This window comes from Mus caroli, unplaced genomic scaffold, assembly GCF_978045245.1.
Source record: "Mus caroli unplaced genomic scaffold, Mus_caroli_1 scaffold_18, whole genome shotgun sequence".
Lineage (NCBI taxonomy): Eukaryota > Metazoa > Chordata > Mammalia > Rodentia > Muridae > Mus > Mus caroli.
The window spans coordinates 8,594,627-8,615,713 of record NW_028227273.1 but is presented as its reverse complement, the minus strand read 5'-3'; the positions used below and the strand labels follow the sequence as shown (position 1 = coordinate 8,615,713).

General features: G+C 47.7%; 1 protein-coding gene across 1 annotated transcript in view; it reads left to right on the top strand.

The window, feature by feature from the left end:
• Positions 1-417: 417 nt before the first annotated feature.
• Prkce (protein kinase C epsilon) overlaps positions 418-21,087 on the top strand; it is a 481,070-nt gene continuing 460,400 nt past the window's right edge. Inside the window, exon 1 of the mRNA XM_021186165.3 lies at positions 418-1,574. Coding sequence (XP_021041824.1) covers positions 1,227-1,574 — 348 coding nt within the window. The 5' untranslated portion in view covers positions 418-1,226. The remainder of the gene's footprint in view (positions 1,575-21,087) is intronic.

Sequence of the window (21,087 nt, the reverse complement as noted above, 5' to 3'; positions counted from 1 at the left end):
CCGCACCTCCGCGACGCCACACTCCTGGGTTCCGCGCGGAGTCCTTCCTCAGCTCCCCCGCGCGCCACCGCCAACGGACCCGGCCGGCCGGCTCCTGCTCTTTTCTGCCCGGCTCACTTTTCCCGTATTGCTCCCCCAACCGGCAAAACTTTCTATTTCCCCAAACAGTGTCGCGCGCGCGCGCGCGCGCGTGCACACACACACACACACACACACACACACACACACACACTGACGTCTTTTGCGCATTTCCTGCATTAGAGGGAGGGAGAATCGCTCGCACGGCGATCGAGGGAAGCAGATCGCGGGCTGAGCGCTCTGGCGGGCGGCGAGCCGGCGGCAGCCGAGAGCGCGGACGCGGGGAGCGCGGCGGGCGGGCGGGCGCCGGCGGGCGGGAGGAGGGGCCGCGCGGAGTCGCAGTCCCTGCCCGGCCGCCGCGCTGCGCACCGCCGGGTGCCGGCCTGCGCCCCGAACCCAAGTGGCGGCCACCTCTACCTCCCAAGCCCGCGCGGATGTGAGATCCCAGGCACCGGGCGCCTCGCGATCGCCGGCTACGGCGCGGCTCTGCTTAACCCGGGAGGTGACGGCGGGGCTGATCGTGCGGCTTGTGGATTTTTAAAAAATTTGGCTCCGGGAAGGACCATTTCCTCTCGACATGCATCCCTCCGGATAGACTGCACATCCCTCAGTCCACCCTCCGCCCCGCGCCGTCCGAGGCAGGCGCTGGGTGGGCGAAGAGGATCCGGGTTGAAATCTGTGCCCCCGGTTCTCGTCCCCGCCCCGTCCCGCCGCCCCCTCCCCCTCCGGGAGTCGAAATTGCCCGGGGATTATGTTTCGGAAAGGTAGGTGAGCGCCGGGCGCGGCGCCTGCTTCTCCGCACACGGACCCGAAGAACCAGCGAGGCGGCGAGGCAGCCCCCGCGGCTTGCAGCGGAGGCGACAGCTTGTCTCCTCCCGTGGAGGTGTCGCCGGTGGTGGTGGGGAGAGACTTGCTCCAAAAAAACGGACGTCTCCAGCTCTCCCCCCTCCCTGTTTTCCGTTAGGAATCCGGCGAGGAAATACATGCACTCGCTGAGAATCGCCGGCGCCAGGAGGCAGCGCCACAAGGTGTAGCGAGTGAGTGGGGTGGGGCAAGAGGGGACCCAGGAGTCCCCCAGGCTCCCGGCGCGCTTGCTCCTGCTCTTCAATCCTGCCCTCGGGGCGGACGGAGTGACCCCCGCCCCGACCATGGTAGTGTTCAATGGCCTTCTTAAGATCAAAATCTGCGAGGCCGTGAGCTTGAAGCCCACAGCCTGGTCGCTGCGCCATGCGGTGGGACCCCGGCCACAGACGTTCCTTTTGGACCCCTACATTGCCCTTAACGTGGACGACTCGCGCATCGGCCAAACAGCCACCAAGCAGAAGACCAACAGCCCGGCCTGGCACGATGAGTTCGTCACCGATGTGTGCAATGGGCGCAAGATCGAGCTGGCTGTCTTTCACGACGCTCCTATCGGCTACGACGACTTCGTGGCCAACTGCACCATCCAGTTCGAGGAGCTGCTGCAGAATGGGAGCCGTCACTTCGAGGACTGGGTGAGTCGATCCTCCACGTCCGGGAGTTCCAGGTCCCAGGGAAAGACTTGCTGCCTGAGCATTGGTCCTGGGGCTCTGGGCTGTCTGCGTGTTCATGTGCGGCTCAGTTTTCTTGAAGAGGCACGTTTTATTTCGTAGCTGGAGAGACATATACAGTAGGGTAAGAAAGACGAGATTTGACAGATGGGCACTATCCCTTGTCCCCTCTGTGCCCTCCCAACAGTGGGCAGTACAGGTGGCTTGCAAGTTGGGAGAGAACCCGGAATGCAGGTGCATAGGTTGGTGGAAGGAATCTGCAAGTGCCTGGTGGACTTGGCTGAGCAACTGTGTGTGGGTGGGTCTCTCTCTGTCCTTGGAGAGACACGTGGAGCTCAGACTGGAGGGTTTTTGTGCCTCCTGGCTTTATCCTGGGTAGCCTAGTGAGTCGTTTTATAAAGCCCTCTTTCTGGTAGGAAGCCCCCTCTTCCTAAACAACTGCTTAGCTCATTTGCTGGCATACCAGAAAGGTCCTCACCCCCAGTGTCCCCTCTATAGGTCCTACAAACATAACACCAGCTTGCTTTGCCCATCTGTTTAGAATGCTGTATTCTCAAAAGGGCTTGTGGTGATAGGAAGTCAGGACTTTGAATCTTAGGATTTTATGCCTCCAGACTTTGATTGTCATGATATTGTAGGATCAAACACTATTTCTGAAATTGAGCTAACTGTTAACTGATTCCACTGTCACATATGAGGGATTTTGAAGTAGGCCTCGCCAATATACCTTAAACCAAATGCATTCAACCTCGGCACTTGGGCAGTCAGAAAAAACAAAACCCCCTCCCCGCTTGCTTCTCTCTTCTTGTAGGAGCAGCATTCAATTAGGAAGTGGGTATCTCTGTCTTCAGGTTTGTTACATGTTTCTATCTGGAGCAAGTGTTGCTATGGATGGATGTGTTTTCCAGATTCTTTGGTCTTCACAGAGCGCTGTCTGTGCTGCCTTATGAAGAGCTGTGGGAGGATCACTCTGCTGACAGGAGATAACTTCATGAACATCGTAGGGTCAGAGGGTGCACATGCCCTTGGCCTGTCACTCTACTTCACATTTTTAAATATATATTTTCAAGGACATGGAGCTTTTAGGGAGAGATGGGGGGAGGGGACCTGCTCTTTTTATGCTCCTGGATGTGGGAGAGCCTTCTGGAAACCATGGTTACTAAAGAGGCTTTTAGGGCAACCCTTGTAAACCACAGCTCAACGCTGGGAGATCTGTGGCTTCCATGAAAGTAGACAGCAGGCAAACTTTAGGATCCTGACCTCAGTCTCACCCCCCACCCCTTCACCCACTCTCCTTTCACTGCCGTTCACCGTGATGCCCAAAGGGGCATGGGGGCCTAACCAGCTTCACAAACAGACTTCAGTGCTAAACATCTGTGGTTTTGAATAAAAGGGGAAGAGGATTTTTGACTAGAGTATCAGGAAGATGGGGCCTGTTGCAGGAGGGTCTAAGAGGGCATAAGCAGTGGGCAGAAGGCAGAAAAGATGAGCAGAAGGTCCAAGTCTTCCACAGCCATGCGCCGGCTGGAAGGATGTATCTGAGTTTCTCTGGCAACACTGAACTGGGGGCTCCTCCAAACCCAGAGCAGAACAGGATGCTACTCTCTCTCTCCTCAGCTCTTCTGAGGAAGTGTTCAGTCAGAGCTCCTTGCTTAATAGCTGTTCTCCAAGGTTCTTCCATTTACACTGGATTTGGCTCTAGACCAGATCTTCTAGTGCACAAGCAACATTTCCAGACAAGGACATTGAGTTCCAGAGGAGCTAAGTGGGTCCCCAAGGTCGCATGGCAAGCACAGGTGGGTTGGAGGTTGAGCCCTCACCTCCCATGGCTCACTGTTTGCCCAATGGGGAACAGTCTGTCTGGTCTCCCAGGCTATTTATTAGTCCTGCCAGATTCATATGCTGTGGCCCTGACATTTTTATTGTGTGTGATAACGTAAAGTGCTTTCAAAATCATTATCTCTTCTGCCTTATAGCAAGTGTGAATTGGATATGACAGGCATTGGACAGATTAAAAACAAGACTGAGAGAAGCCCAAAGCATGACTCGAATGGTGGAGCTGGTTCTGACTGGGGGATGCTGTGACTGATCTCAGAAATGAGTATGGGGACCCCAGCCACACAGCTGGAAATGGAGACAAGTCACAAAAGGATCACCTTCCCCATGCCTGTCACCCAAGTACAGCATCATAGTTATGGGTAGAATCTCCGGGGCTCAAACCCTTGTGCTCTCTTCTTTGGAGAAATGAAGAGGCATGCTGTTCTGTAGGTATGGCTCTGTAGCACAGCCTGAAGTGCGGGGATGTGGAGGGTACAAAGCAGCTACCCCGTCTTTACTGTGGAGTACTTCAGCCATCTCTGAACTCATCTGTCCGCCAAGTTCCTCTTATGTGGTCAAATTCTACCAAGCTTACTGTTTTAATCAACCCAAGGATGAAAAGAGGTGACAGGTTACTCTAAAGGGGCTTTCAACTCTCTAGGGAAAGGACAGTAGCATATATATTCATATGCACATATGTATATATACACATATATTAATATTTGTATACACATATGTATATACATACACACACATATATACATACACATATATAAATGTATACATGTACATTCATGCATGTGCAAACACACACACACACACACACGACACTTAAGTGGTAATTTAGTTCCAAATGAGTGGTACTCGAAGTAGATCAGAAGTTCAAAACCAAGGTGTTGTAGAAGAGCTGGGAGAACCCAGAAAGGTGCTGGGGAAAGACATACACATGAGTGTAAAAGTGTGGGCACTGTTCAGAGTTCTCGGCCGGAGGACACAGCCAGCATGCCAAGCTTGGACCGCTCTGGAGAGAGGTGCACAGGGTGCCTGGGTTCAGAGCTGCGGAATGGACAGGCATGGCTGTGCTGAGAGTAAGGCTGAACAAACTTAAGACTACCTGAACAATAATTTAATATTCAGAACAAAAACAAACAAAAACCAGTTTCTTTTACTTTTTATTGTTCTTTTCTCAAGCCTCACTTTTCTTTACAGAATCATAGGTTTGGATTTGGTGGTTTGAGTTTTCCTTTGTTCACATTCAACGAAATATGAATGTAAAACAGAGAAAGGCAGCTCTTCCCAGTGCTGTTTAACACCATTAGGGATGTGGGGTTGAACCTGGAACTACAGACAGAGCAGTGAAAATTCAGAAGACTAGGGTGGATTTTAGAATGTGCAAAGCCCAGGCTGACAGTGGAAAGAAAGGCATTTCAGGTTTTGATGACAAGGGGGACGATAGGCAAAGCTCGAGGCAAACAGAAGGAAGGATTTGGGCTTGGTTTTTGAGAAACCCGATGAAATGCTCCTGACTTGACTTGTGCATCAGTGTCACTAGGGGAAGGTGCCTTCTTGGCCCCGCTGTCTCTGAGCTGTGGATTCCGTGGTTTGGGGTAATGGAGAGGAATCTGCATTTTTAGTGGTCTGTCCTTGCGGTTTGGAGCTCATTAACCTTGCTTTGAGAATGGAAGCTAGACCAGGAATCGGGACCAGAGGAAGGCTCTGGATTCTGTGGGGCTCCAGGTTGGTGTTACAATGGATCTCTATACTGATGCCCACTTTACCTTTTCTTTACTTAGCATGCACACTAATGTGCACTTTTGTGCGCGGGTGTTTATGGCTATATGTAGGGAGGTCCGAGGACAACTTGCAGGGGTTGTTTATTCCCTTCCACTCTGGGCTCCAGGGTTTGAACTTAGAGTCAGTTTAGCAGCAGGTACCTTTACCAGCTGAGCAATCTCCTTGGTTCTCTGTTTTCTTTTTTGAGAAAGTCTCCTCACTGTACTGGAAGTTTGTTTACACTGGTTTGGCTAGCCGGCAAAACTATCTTGGAAGACAACTATACTACATTGGAAGACATCTTTGGCTTGTGCCCCTTCCGTGATCTATCTTGTCACAGATGTATGTATGTATGTATATATGTATGTATGTATGTATGTATGTATGTATGTATGTATGAATGATGTATTTAATTTGTTTATTGTGGTTCTTCATGACAGAGTTTCTCTGTGTAGCCCTGGCTGTCCTGGAACTCACTTTGTAGACCAGGCTGGCCTCGAACTCAGAGATCTGCCTGCCTCTGCCTCCAGAGTGTGGGTGTTAAAGGTGTGTGCCACCAGAGCCAGCATAGATGCCTTTGGAATGTAGTGGCTATGTCTGAAGGTCACCAGCCTTTGAGAAGCCATTCTCCAGAGCTTCTGCCATGATTTGTTTGCTGTTGCTGTGATAATCCACTCTGACCAAAAACAGCTTGGAGAGGAAAGGGTTTATTTCATTGGATAGCCCGTGGCAAGGGGGGCCAAGGTAGGAACTCTGGGTGGGAACAGAAACAGAAACCAAGGAGGAACACTGGTTACTGTCTTGCTTCTTCTGGTTCGGGTTCAGCTGGCGTTCTTATATAACTCAGGACCACCTGCCCCGGGGTGGCACCGCCCAGTGAGCTGGGCCCTCCCGTTTCAGTTAGCAATCATGAAAATGCACCACAGATGCGCCACGGTCCAATCCGATGGAGAGGAGGGTCCTTCTTCCCAGGTCTGCCAAGTTGACAACGATGAAAGCTCACTATGGCGGCGGCTAAGGGTCCATGCTGGGGCCAGACAACTTGGGTTTGAAGGCCACCCTTCCCCACCTAATTCTTCCTTGACCTTTAATGGTGGACCATTTAACCTTTCTGAAATTTCATTTCTTCCTCTGGAAAAGGATGATGGTAAAATCATCTGTCTGAAATGGTTGTTGTGGGGAATTGAGTTTATACACGCAGCGTGCTTGGCCCTTAGTGTCGGTTCAAAGAATGTTTAATAGTCGCCTCGTTGGATCCCCCAGTGCTGGAAAGGGTAGGCCACTGGCTCTGCCTTGGTCAACAACAATCACTTAGGGAACCTTCTCACAGTGCCAGGGTATAACTAACCTCTAGCGCCATGTCCTGGGAGGATCCTAGGGACACGTCCTTCTCTTGAGCCTCCTCCCTCCTGATGGGGTCCTTGTACGTTGCACAAGGATGTATCTCTATCTTCGTACAGCATTTCTGAAGATTTTTAGCATTTTTTTTTTGACAGAATGAAGTAGAAAGGGGACATAGCTAGGCTGGGAATTGTTCATTCAAGATGCCTTCCCTGTTCCTACAATACTTACCATCTACTTCAGTATTGCTTCCCCTTGGCATATTATTGATAAGATAGTTGTCTAGTTATTCATCAATTCCTCCTTGGTCTAGGGCTAGCACTCAGACTCCTGCTTCACGACAGGTCAAGCATTATCTGAGTTCTATCCAATTCCCCCCACCTCTCTCACGCACACGCACACACACACACACATCCACACGCACACACACGCACACACACACACGCACACATGCACACACACATGTGCCACACCTAGTCAATTAGTGAATAGCTGAGACTTAGTTCCCTTGTCCCCGAGTGGTCATCAGTTGTTGGAACCCCAGAATTCTCACTGTATGTCCCAAAAACTTACGGGTTAGGACTTTGGGTGTGTGACTTAAGCCCCAGATACCTGTTTCTTGGTGTGTGAAACGGGGAAGATGATAATTCTTACCTCTCAGGGTCGTGTGAATAAGTAAGGAAGCTGTATGAAGCTCTCGGCAGAGGGTTTGGCCACATTGCATTTCAGCAATGTTGTTAATGTCTGAGGAGCCATGTGAAGATGCTCACAGAGTTCGCATCTTACGGGCAGATGGGCCAGCGAAACATAATTTTCTCCTTGTTTTGTGAATATGTTTTTTATGAAAAGCCTTCAATAGTCTAAAAATAAATTTAATATACTTACACTTAACAAATTTCTTTATTAGTTCTTTGAGAATTATAGATATACAATATATTCTGATTATATTCATCTTCATAACACCTCCCAGATCCACCCCTTTCTTTACCTACCCAACTTTGTGTCCTCATTTTTCAAAACTCATCAACTATAATCTATACTGACCATATACTCTTAAATGAGTGGACATTCGCTGGAGCATGGTCAACAAGCCAGTGGCCACAACTTTAAAGCAGCTGATTATCTGCCCCCCCCCCCCCCCGCCCCTGCAGCTGTCAGTCGCCAACCGCTCCCCATTTTCTGAAAGCCGTTCAGATACTTGTCAGATGGCTGTGGAAGTCCTAGCAGTTATGGCCATTGTAGACAAGGTTTCATTACTTACGGAAGCCGATTACTGATTAGAAACCGGGGCACTAAGGAGCTGGCATTGGGTTTGACCGTATCGGCTTCATTCAGTTTGGATTTAAACGCATTTTCAATACTGTTAACTTTAAATTCCTGACTTCAGGCCATACCAAACTTGCAACTCCAGATTGCACGTATGCCTTTCTTAACTTCAGTGATGTTTGATTGTGTATGGTACATCTAAAAATCATTACATACGGTGTTGTGTGTCTAATCCCTCCCTGCCCCACACCCCCCACCTAAGCTAGATGTACCCAAGCTCGAGTCATGCCAACTCTACCTTTCAAGATCGAGGCCAGCAACCAGGTGGAGCCGTCCTTGATGCCCCCCCACCCCCACCCACCCAAGTGCAGTCCCTAGCAGCCGCTGCCACATCTGCCATAAGAAGAGATCCAAGTGTTAGCATTTGCATGGCCTCTGGGACCCAAGTCACTTAGGCAGTGTCTGGATTATCTCAACAGCACACTAATTGGTTCCCCCTTGCCTGAACTTTGTCAAAAAAAAAAAAAATCCCTCAGGGGAAAAAAAAAACAGTTCCTTCCCGAAAGACAGCGCAAGCAGGCCGTGTGAACCTTCCTGCCCTGTTGCCTACTGCTCTGCACCTTGCTTATGAGTCTGCAGTCATAGGGCCCACAGGTCGCCTTAGACAGACTCAACACAGCGTACCTGACTGGAGACGCAAACATTTATTCACACGTTACGTTCCCAGGAAAGCCGTTCCTGGTGGTCTTATCCAAAACATCAGTCTCTTTCAAGATTTGTGACTTTGCTTTATTATTTAATTATTGTTTTCAGACTGAGCTTCAGTGTGTAGCTAGGGCTGATTACCAGCCCTCAGTCCTCTGGCTTCAACCTTCCAAGTGCTGGGATTACAGTCACCGCACCTGGCTTTCCCCTGTGTCTCCCACACTCGATGTTTTCTTACTCATCCTGTCTAACATTAAGACAGAGCTTCTATAACTACAGAAGTTTTGATTCCTTTCTGTCTTCTCAGCAACCCAACCAGAGCCTAGCGTATTGTTGAACGGATGAGAGACTGTCAACAGAGAGATGCATCTTGTTTTGGGACCTGCCATGACACAATACAGTGGGAGAGATTGGTGCTTTGATCAGACAGAAGGTGTGTGTGGCACTGTTCCTGCTCCTAGGGAGTATGGAAACTTGATGCATGTTTCAGAAGACTAGAATGGCAAGCATTCGAGTTTATTTCCTTTTTCTTATCCTGTTTTATTATTTGAGAGTTTCACACATACCTATAATGTGTCTTTTCTTTTAATCAAATTCATCTCCCATTCCCTCACCTCTAAGTATTCTCCCACCGAGCCCACTCCTTTCCTCTCCCAATTTCACGTATCTGTTTATAAACTCTCCGAGTCCACCTAGTGCTGCCTGTGTGCGCGTGGATACAGAACCATCTATGAGAGGATAGGTCACCTCGCAGTGGCTGCATCCCTGAGGAAAACTGACTTTCCCTCTCCAGCAGCCATCAATCACCTCAGCTAGGGGTGGGACTTCATGAGGCCCTCCCCATCCATGCCAGGCTCTTGTCATAGGGACTACAAGCTCACGGGTGCTGCCACCCTAGTTGTGTCTGCCAAGCACTGTTTTGCTGTAAGCATCTATCCTGTTCGCCTCTTAAGCTAGTTCCTTCTTCCCCTTCTTTGTTTGGTGCTGGGGGAGGGTACAGCTGGCTCATCTTGAGCTGAGCACTCCGCAGGCCAGTGTTATCTGTCCCATTGTGGCTCTCTGCATCCACGGATCCCTGTTTTCTGCAAAAGGAAGGTTCTCTGATGAGGGTTCAGAGATGCGCCCATTTATGGGTTTGCACACACAATCCCTTTGTACAGTTGAAATTGGGGAGGAAGAAGGATAGACTATTTGATGGAAGTCTTTGAAGAACCTGACAGGAGAATGCTCTGTTAGTTCCACAGGGCAACATGCACTGTACCAAAGAAAGACTTTTTATGAACTCTGAAGTTACTGAAAGTGGGAGCTGTGCACCCTCTGGGTACCCAGGGCCCCAAAAGGAAACAGAAAGATCACTTGTCCTTGTTTACAGAATTTAAAATCAAGTTTAAATTCTTACTGGAGTGTTAGCTGCAGACAAAACAAAACCGCCTTACAGTTGGCAGTGAGAAGACACGAAATTTGAGACCCCAGGCCCTGAACTCACGGAGCTTATGGGAGCATGTACCTGCCCAGCTTCCGGGGTCTTCATACCAGCTAAGAGAACTCCAGAGTGGAACAACTCTATTTTACATAAAGAAAAGCTTCAGTGTTTCTCTGCCGAGTTCCTCTGGGTATAGATGGGCTTGTTAAGTAATTACAATCTATTATAATGCTAATCAGCAGGGCTGCACCTGGTTGGAATTTAGTTTTCTGACAGAAATCATGTGAAGTGGCCAAAAGCCTTTGCTGGGCTTGAGAGGACCAAGAGGACAGAACATCTGTGTCACTGTGACTCACCTACATCCAAACAAAATAGAAACTCCAGAGGGAACAACTTTGGACTCAGACCTGCCCAGAGGAGAAACTCAAGCCTGCCACTAAACCCCAGTGCTGCAGTGTCCTCCGGCCTCCCTGTCTTCCTATCCTCTCCTTGGAGTGTTCTGGAGGTCACCTTTAAGTCAGCTGTGGTGCTGAAGTGGACGAGAGAAGAGGAGAGCACTCTCTGCACTAGTATCTGGGAGGCATTTAAGGCCAAAAATGTGGCCAACTCAAGAAGGGGTTGGAAGAAAAATATAGCGGGTGAATATAGAATTGATTATTGGGAGGTGGGGGTATGCTTTTGCACACATCCACCTTGAATAGATGTTGGGTTGTTTTTTTTTTTGGAGGGGGGGGGCGGTAGCATCCCCGTCTCGCCAGCCTTCTTCCTGGGCAGATGGAAGCGGCTCGTGAATGGGAAGTGTCTTTTCTCACCCATCCTATGGCTCTCCAGAGTGTGAGCTGTTCGGGAAGTCTGGGAAGCCCACTCACCGGTTAGTGGAGGGATGGGGAGGCTCCTGTTCTAGGTCTGTCTTGTAGGAGCGCCCGTCTGCCCATCCTCTTAGGCACTGGGCTCAGTGTGTGTGCTCTGAGGAGCTTGCCCTCTGGTGTGTCACACAGATGATGCTGAGCAGTGGTCAGAGTCATCAGAGTGCAGGAGTCGTTTATTATTCTGGCCTTCCTTTCATCCATTCAGCGGGTGTTTATTGAATACCTTCTGTGCCTGGCACCATGTCCTGCAAGCAAATGGCTTAGTGGGAGACACCGTGTTTATCAAGGAGTTATCAGGAATACATGGGTGTGTAAGCTCACAATCGAGAGGACGAGCTTGGCACCATCCTTCCAAGTGCAGCGACACCGACTCCTCTGCAGAGCTGGGTGGGCGCATTTCCTTTCCCCCGAAGAACTTACTGACTGAGGAGTCAGGTGATGCCTACGGCACCGGGATTACACTCCACACGTGTCAGACAGGAGCCAGCATGGTCAGAGCTCTTTGGGCTCCTGCTGACGACTGCCTTGACTGGCCTTTAGAACCCTGCATTTTGGGCTGTGGCTATGCTCAACCTACTTCTCCCTAATATTTTGTCCCCCACAGTTGCTCACTCTAGGAAATTGCCCAGCTTTGGTTTTATGCCTCTTTCCTCATTGTCAGAAGACTACATCGCTACTTTCCATAGCTCGCTTCTCTACCTAGAGTCCAAGGACCACATAAAGGAAGTTTAGTTTTAAAATGATCTCTTTTTGTATACTATCGAGCCATAGAACTGTTAGGTATATTCTTAAGCAACAACAACAAAACAAAACAGACAAACAAACAAAGCTCAGGACGCAAGAAGAATTTGTAGATCATAAGATCTATGACTATGCCTTTGCCTTTCGCATTGATGGGTTGCTTCATTCATTTTTGTTAGCTTAGGGACTCATCTGTCAGCCATCAGGGATGGACCATACCATCAACTGGGGTTTGCTGGACTGTCTTTTGATGGGTAGGAGCCGTGTGATATTTTCAGGTCTCAGGGATCAAGGAGGCTGAAAAATGTTAGAGTCAGGTGCACCTTAGTGCACCAGAGATGGTGGAAGCATCCCTGGGCTGGGGGCTGAGATAGCTCAGTGCTTGCTGTGAGAGCATTAGAGTCCATCGCTCCACTAGGACCAATGTAAAACCCTGGGCTTGGCAGTGTGCGCCTGTAGTCCCAGGGCTGGGGAGGTAGAGACAGGAAGTCCCTAGAACTTAATATCCGGCAAGTCTAGCCTAATGGGTGAGTACCAGGTTCAGTGACAGACCATGTCTGGAAGGAAAAAGTGTAGAGTGTTTGAGGAAGACAGCATCAACCTCTGGCTTACACACACTCACATACTCACAAACACACACAGTTACACACACACACACACACACACACACACACACACACACACACTGACCCCCAAAGTAAAGGGAGTTGTTCACCTCTGCATAGCCAGTCATTTCCCAGATGTATTTTATCATAAATAGTAGTATTTTGAAACATTATAAACTAGTGCTCTGTGGCTTTGTGTGAGCGTGTGTGTGTGTGTATCATATGTGTACACACTGTGGCTCTGTGTGTGTTATAATTACATCAAAGGAAAAATGAGCTCAAATGGACCACTTGGAAAATCAAACTTAACACCCTTATGTGAAATGGTGAGTTTGAACAGTGCGGGGCCTCTTGGGGAAGGAGATGTTGTGGGAGCTGCTAATTGGCAGAGGCTAGTGGGGAGCATTTAAGGGGCCTAGACACAGGGCCGTGGGGGAAGAAGACACGTAGGTTTTGCAGTAGCTCTCTAGGGTTTCCAGGCCAGAGCTGCACAGATTGCCATTCCTGACTCGTATGCTTTCCGAGTGTCGCTCAGTCAACGTTTATGCTAGAACTCGAACCCAGGACCAGCGTTAGGACCACAGCTCAGTGGTAGAGTATTTGCCTAGAATGCAAGAGGCCCTGGGTTTAATCATCAACACCCCAGACCTAGGACTAGCTAACTCCAAAACCCATAGTCCATTCTTTAGATTCAGGAATTGAACCAGACAATGTTATTGATAGAGAGCCATTTTCTAGGTTTTCAAGCAGTAAAAAAAAAAAAAAAAAAAAAAAGCCAAGCACACACCATGGGGGGTTGAGGTCAGTCCTCACACTAGATTCCTTAATAACTAAGAGTTTGATGTACAGTGAGGGACTTGATTCAACCTCTTACCCCTGGAAAAGTCTCTAGAACACAGAAAGTGTGCAGTGCATCCTTACTGGAGAGTGACCCCGCTAGTCAATGGCTAACTGATTATTCATTCCACCCAGTGTTTCCAGTTAAGTTTTGTCCATGAGTGTGTGTTTTTATGTTTTAATTGATGATCAGGGTTTGTTTGTGTGTTTCCATTTACATTCTTGCTTTAATCCCAACTGCACCCCCCCTCCCAACTCAAAGCTCAAAATGCTAATATCCACTTGTCTTCTGGCAGAGATGAGGCAGAACACATCTAGACATTTGTCTTACAGTGCTCTGTTTTGACCTGAGCATCACCTGCCTTAGCTAGTGTGCCTGGTGTGAGCATCACCTGCCTTAGCTGGTGTGCCTAGTGTGGTCACTGAGGTTTGAAGCCCTCTCGCTCTGTTGCAGTCTAGGTGTTTGTCTCATTTCTCAAGGTTGAAACATAGGCCTTCATGTCCCTTCCCTGGGTCTCTCATAGAAACCCGACCTTTAATACAGTACACAGTGACTGTTTCATTATTCTGGCCTAAATTTGAGCAGTGCACAAGGGTGGTGCTTCATTTGGAAAGTAACACTTTGCTTTAGACCACAGCGCTGGAGTTCCTAAGGAGTAAACAGTTGGACAGAGGGTGGGGGCCATTCCTAAGCCCTGGCGCTTGGGAAGCTGAGGTAGGAATTTTGCTGCAAGTTCCAAGCCAGTCGGGGCTACAGCGCAAATTGTCTTAATAAAGAAACAAGCAAATAAAAGAAAATACTGCAGTGAAACCTATTTCTTATATGCTAAGCTAAATAATTAAAATTACAAAACTAAGTAAAAACCAGGAACAAACAAATGGAAAAAACCAACAGCAAAGCCCTGAAGAGCAGCCAGGCCATCGCACTCTAAAGAACAGACATTTGATTTTTAGTTAGCTGTTATGAAAATCTTTAAAGCTTGGCCTTCGTTTTAGATAATTGTAAGGAGGGGAAATACATGTGGCAAATTACTCTTCCGACGGGCATTAATGACTCATCTCAGACATTTGCTCTCCTTCTCCTTTTCAGCCATGTGGAGTCCTTTCCTTCCTTCCAAGTAGTCAGGGTTTACCAGCACGAGGGAGCCGAAGAAGGTGGGCTGGAATAAGAAGCCTGTTCTGCTCTTGCAGGGTGAAGAAGGTTCACTTAACGTCTTGAAACTTTTGTTTGTGAGTTCATAAAAAGTGATAATAATTGCCTTCTTAGATATCACGAGTGTAGTGAGAGTTAAAGTAGGTAAAATTACATTAAAGAACTCGGGCATTTCGTAAATGCTTCTGTGCCTGCCCTACCAACGAGCAGCTGGGTTTGCCTCTCTGTTGTCTTGTAAATAAATGCAAGCGCCCCATCACCAATATCCCGAAGAAGATAAAGACAGTTTGTGGTAGTTAACATTGTCAAACGTCTGGACATAACCTGTCAGGGAGTTTCTAGATTAGCCAAATTGGGGTGGTAAGATCGACCCTAAATGTAGGCGGCACTGTCCCAGGAGCGACAGAGTAAAACAGGACGAGCAGAATGAACGGAGGACCGGCAGTCCTTGCTCCGTGATTCCTCCCTGCAAATGCCACATGGCCAGTTGCCTAGGTTCTGGGCACCATGGTGTCTCTGCCATGATGACTGTTTTTTTTCAAACTGTGAGCCTGAATAAACCCTTCCTTCCTCTCGTAGGCTGCTTTTGCCGGGTATTTTCTAGCAGCAATGAGCTCCTTCCTTTGTCTTCTCTGCTCCCTTGAAATATCCACCCTTTTTCTTGTGGCCATCTGAGCCCAGATTCCAGATGAAATACAGGATGCCTGGATAATTTGAATTTCAGATAGACAGCAAATACATTTTTTTAAACCAAAAAAAAAAATTATCCTAAATATTACATGTGACATACTTATGCCAAAAAGTATCTGTTGTTTGCCTGTAAATAAGCTCTACCTGGGGGGCCCTTCTGTTTTTACAGTGGTGTCCTGGGTCTGTCTATGCTCCCTAAAACCCTGGCAATTTTGCATGACCCCGAGCAGGAATGGCTTGTCATGCTTGTCATCTTAGCTCTCTGAGGAAAAGGAGAGACATTTATTTAACCTTTTGTTAAACTAATTCTAGCAGTAATCAGAATTAAGAGATGTTTTTGACTGGCAGCTCCCTTCCACAGCCCATAAAATTGCAGCGGTCACCTCTGCCCTAAGAGGTATATTGGTTACTTTTCTTGTGGCTATGACAAAGTATCTGGCCAAAGCCTCTGTCTTGGTTACATTTCCTATTGCTGTGTTAAAGTCTCCTGACAACAGTTACTTAAAGGAGAAAGGGTTTATTTGGTTCACAGATAAAGGTTTCAGTCCATCAGTGTAAGAGATGAGAACATCAAAACCACAGCCATTGGGGGCGGCTTGCTATATTGTGTCCACAGTCAAGAGCAGAGAGCTTTGGATTGATACTCCTTGTGCTCAGCTCTCTTCTTGCTTGAATTCAAGTCCAGGCCCCCTCATCCAGAGTCTTCCCACCTCCAGGGACATAAGATAACCACCCATAGACCCGCTAGCAGGCTAACCTGATCCAGACAATCCTAAGTGGAGACTGACTTCACAGCAAGTTGAGGAAGAAGGGCTCATTCTTTAAGGGTAAAATCCAACACGGGGTGGGAAGCATTGTGGTTAGAGCATGTGGCAGCTGAGGTCAGGAGGGACAGAGAGATCACACTTGATGCTCACCTCACCTTTTGCTCTTATTTATTTATCCTGTCTGGGATCCCATGGTATCTACCTCCACATTCAGCATGTGCAGAAACTTCAGAAACACTCTCCTGGACATGCTTGGAGGTTTGTCCTGGATGATTCTAGATCCTGTCAGGTTGATAACAGATGTCAGCCACCCCCAGGTGGGAGGTTGAGTTCATGCATTATCCTGTCATTTGCACCCCGTACTGCTCTTCCTCCCAGAGACTGTCAGTGCTCTATTCCACAAAGGCACACAGTGCCTGCTCCTACTGACCCTGTTGGTTGTTGGTTTAGAAAGATCTTATTTGAGCTCGGGTGACTGAGAACTAATCTTCATGGAGAAGATTTGGAGTTATTGTATGTTTGTTAGTTTCCTTCTGAGGAATTTGTGTGGGGTCTGTAGGATCATGAGGTACCTGGTCAGCCCTCCAGAGCCTGTGGGAATACACACACCTTCCTTCCTTTCTTCCTTCCTTCCTTCCTTCCTTCCTTCCTTCCTTCCTTCCTTCCTTCCTTCCTTCCTTCCTTCCTTCCTTCTTTCCTTCCTCCATCTCTCTCTCTCTCTCTCTCTCTCTCCCTCTCTCCCTCTCTCTCTCTCTCTCTCTCTCTCTCTCTCTCTCTCTCTTTCTTTCTCTCTCTCTCTCTCTCCCCTCCTTCCTTTCCTTTCTTTCTCTGTCTGTTCGGTGGCTCCCTTGACTTTCCAGGCAGGAACTTTCCTGATGAAGCCTGGTTCTCCCTTGGCTTTGCTCTCTACAACCCTAGTCCTAGAACACCAACCTCCCTCCTTCTGGGCAGCTCCTGGCTCCAGTCTCTACAGTCATGGTGGTGTGTGTCTACCGTCTGTCTGCCTTTGTTTGGAACTCGTCATGTCAGGCAGTTGCCGGTGGGGTGCATCCTGTCTGTTGTCCAGCAGAGGCAGGAAGGAATTGTGACAGGAAGAATTGTGCTTTCAGTGCCACCACAGCTTGCTGCACTGCCTTGTGCACAGAGAGTGGGCTGGTTAGATAGAAATTTAACATAAGCTACTTAAGCAATGTATGATCTTCAGTTATTTGTGCTGGAGTGGTTTCCTTCCTTCCATAAGAAATTGAATGTGATATCAAAATTACATTTTCAAAGCTTGTGTGAATAGATACACTTTAAAATTTGAAAAGGCAAAGAAACATATTTTTACTTTGGGGTGATTTTCAATCATTTTTTCATAATCTAGCATCACCTTTAAAGTTGTAATTATAATAATAGCATTACTGTTTCCAGTGCTGAGGAAAGCACCCAAGGACTCATGCATGCATGCAAGTGCCTTTCAAATGACCTACAGCCCAGCCCTGCCGTTACTTGTTAAGGCTGTATTTGGTTGATAAAAAGATAAAAAAAAATCAAGCAGAAGTCACAGAGTGCCCCTCACCATCACACAGTTTCCTCTATTGTAATTATTAATGAGTATGTATTTTAAAACTTACAAGCTGTGAAGGATGCAGCAGAGGACCAGATGTTGAAGCAGGTAATGCCATGGTTGGCATAGTGGTTAGCATAGTGCCAGGGTTTGTGTTAGACCAATGTGGGCTCTAGTCTGCTCCCCTCCCAGGCCATGGAACCAGCTCTGTCTATGACTGAAGGACCAATTGCATAACCTCTGCTATTTCTTCATCTGTAGCACAAAGCCTGCAGTATCTATCTAAGTGTGTTGTTTGGAATAAATAGCGTCGTGTATACACAGTGCTTAGAAAATGCTTGTCAGATGATAAGCACACAAAAATGTTAGTTATTAGAAGTCCATTGTGAAATGTAAATCGTGACTGCTGTGGTTTGAGACTGATTATGTTGTTAAGGAGGTGGCTTGATTGAATTCTGTGTGTGTGTGTGTCTGACTATCTCGTGGGTTTAGGGGTTGCCTTTCATCTAAGGGCTACTTCTTAGACAGATGGTAGTTCTCATTATAATGACTCGCATAGGAAGTGGCTGTGGTTTGCCGAGTTTGTATTTGCTGCCTGCTTTCAAGCATTTATCGGACAGTAGATGTTCACAGGGCGCTGCGTTCACAGCTAGCTTCTTTATTTTTCATCAGCCTAACACTGCCGCTAATGAGCTCTGTGACCTTAGTGGGGGAAGCTTGACTTCTTTGGTCTTAGAGGTCTTTGAATGTGAAGTGGGACAGTTGCATTGGGTCTAGTCATCTCACTGGGCTGTAGGCCCTTATAAATGAATATGTGTCACACACACACATCTAAATTCTAATGAGGATCACTTTGGGAACTGGGGAAGGGACGGCATCTTCATCCGTGGTGTGTCAGTGAAGGTCCAGAGGTGAGATGATGTCTCTTGGTAGGTACCAGACTCAGACGCACCTCCCAGGTTCGACAGCATTTAGGATTTTTTTTTTTTTTTTTTTTTACCAAACTGTCTGTATCACTCTTAACATTGCTGAGGTGAAGGTTTAAAATCTGCTTCTAGGATTCTGGTGCAGTAGAAGCCCCACCCCGCCTGCAGGGCAGCATGGGTTTCAGCCTCCGTATCCCTACATGGCTCTTTAAGAGTCTATCTTTATCACTGCTTATCATGACTGTGTGCAGACGCCTTGCAGCCCTTACAGCCAACTATTTCAGGGGAAAGGGGGGGGGGGGGGAAGACAGATAAGGCAAGGTTCTGAAACCGGCAGGGGAGGAGGGAGTGGAGTCATGTGGAGGTCCCCTGGGGAGGGGAATTTGCAGCCCTGGCTTGGGCTGAAGAGAGGGAGTGAGGCCCCCCATGAAGCAGATTCACAGCTCAGACCTTGGCCCTGGCTGGGTGAGCTCCAGTCTCCGTGCTGGTCCTGCTCTGTTCTGCCAGAGGCCTGGCACGATGGGGACACCCATCATGGGCTATTGCGCCACCCCCGCCCCCATTTGAAAAGACTGGTATATCATCCGTCACAGGGAGAGCAAGATGTGAGCAGAAGTATCTCTTGGCAAGCAGAATCTTCAAAACTTAAGATGCTTGTAGTAGAGCCTACCTATTCCATCTTTAGTTTCTGGGTGCGCGCGCCCGTGTGTGTGTGTGTGTGTGTGTGTGTGTGTGTGATACTAATATATGTTAATATTCAGATGCCATTTGTCCTTTTTGGCCAGAGAGGTAGTCTTCGTCACTGTAAGGTTGACAGGTTCCTCTTTAAGGGGATCTGGATTTTAGGGGACTCAGCATAGCTTATTTATACCTTTTCAAATTTAATCTTCTCTCTCTCTCTCTCTCTCTCTCTCTCTCTCTCTCTCTCACCCTCTCTCCTTATTTTCTTGCTATCATTCTTTCCTGGAGATTGAACTCAGTCACTTAGAGACATTCAAGATCTATTTAAAATAAATCTGACATGGCAATTTTAAATTTGAAGATAGAATGTTTCTAGGATAGTTACTCGCCAGTACTGATATACTGATCATATCATCATGCCTTGTGTGCAGGTAAGTATTAGTTTCTGAAACCTGGGGGTGTTTTTGTTTTTGTTTTGTTTTGGTTTGTTTTTGCATGTATATGCGTGTATATATTCACATGTGTGGGTATGTATGAGGGGTTAATGTATATATGTGTGTAAATGCATGTGGAGACCAGAGATTAATGGCAGGTGTCTTCCTTGGTCTTTCTTCACCTTCTATGCTGAAGAAGTGTCTCACTCGAACAGACTTTACCTACTTACCTAGTCCCACCTTGTTCTGGGAAATCCTTTGTTTCTGCCTCTTAGATGCTGGGATTCTAGGCAGCCACCATATCTGCCCAACAGTCACATGCACTCCGGGGGTCCAGACTCTGGTGCTTACAGCCACACATGTGCTCTACCAAGCAAGGCATCTCCTTCGCTTCCGTTCCAGTGTTTGTTTAATTAATTATAGTAACATCTTTATTCTTAAGTTCCAAGTTAGGGGTGTGTGTGTGTGTGGGGGGGGGAGACAGATAGTGTCCGAGAAGGGCTTCTCACCCCAACTGCTTTAAGGTGAGTGAGATAGATGGAGGTGAACAGATAAAAAAGGGAGTTCCCTGCTCTTGGTGCCTCACACTTTCCATCTCAAACAGCTCCCTAAAGGCTGATATGTTAGGATTGTCCAGAGCGAGACAGGGGAAGGTTTCCCAGAGAGGTTGAGATTGGCCTTGGTCCAAAAGATCAGGGAGGATGGGTCAGATCTACATGCATATAACATGCTTCTTTGCCTGCGTGCTCTTCAGTATTGACTCTGTAACAGCCACGGAAGCAGGCGTGCCCCTATGAACTGAAACCTTCTGTTTTCCCAGAGCCCTCATCTCTGGAAGTCCTTGCAAGTGGCATTCAACATCAGATAGCGGTGCCTCCGGGTTCCCTGTGGAGCCAGGGCATCCAGGGTTAGAGGTCAGTGCTCCTGCCCTGTGGTGTGTGGTGGGTTTCCCCAGCGTTGACTGCATTCCAGCCGGCCCACGACCGTCTTGCCTTTTCTGATGATTGTAGACTTTGGAGGATGTGGTGTTCTGGCTTCATCCGCCATGAGGCTACATAATGTTCACGCGTTTGCAAAATTATCTGCATTTTCTCTTATTTTCCCCTTCAAACTAGAATGGTAGTCTGTCTTCGTCACTGTTCTATTGCTGTGGAGAGACACCACGATCGATCATGGCGAACCTTATAAAAGGGAGTATTCAATTGGGCCCTTGCTTATAACTTCAGAGACTTAGTCCATTGTCATCACCGCAAGGGAGCATGGCAGCAGGCAGGCCGAGTGCTGGAGAAGTAGCTAAGAGCTACATGGCTATCCATAGGCCAAGAGAAAGAGAAGCACTGTTAAGAAAGTGAAAGTGTTGGCTTGGTTTGAAAACCTCAAAGCCAATCTCCAGTGATGCACTTCCTACAACAAGGCCACGCCTCCCAATCCTTCTAAACATGTCAAAGAATAACACTCCCTGGTGACTAAGCATTCAAATATATGGGCCATTCTTCCTCAGAACACCACAGTAGTAAATATACCTTCCTGTGTTGAGAACAAGAGCCAGGGAAGGTATTTGATGACTTGGTGGCTAAGGTAGATGAGATGACCAGCACGCAGATGTTTTGGGTTTAAAAATACTAATATCTAGTTGATAGGAACTATTGATTGCACATAGCCAGACAACCAGGACCTAGCTCCAAAGCTATGGATTGACAGAACTATTGTGTGTGGATTATCATTCTTCAGTTACACATCCAAGCTCTATTCGAAAGGCGATCCAGTGGTCAGAAAACCATCTTTTCTCCCCCTGTCCTTTTTCCTTCCTTGTCTTCCCCATTTATCTCTCTTAGGGATGATCAAGTATGGAAAATGCCTGTGCATGGTTACTTCTAACTGAAAGACTGAAAGGATACA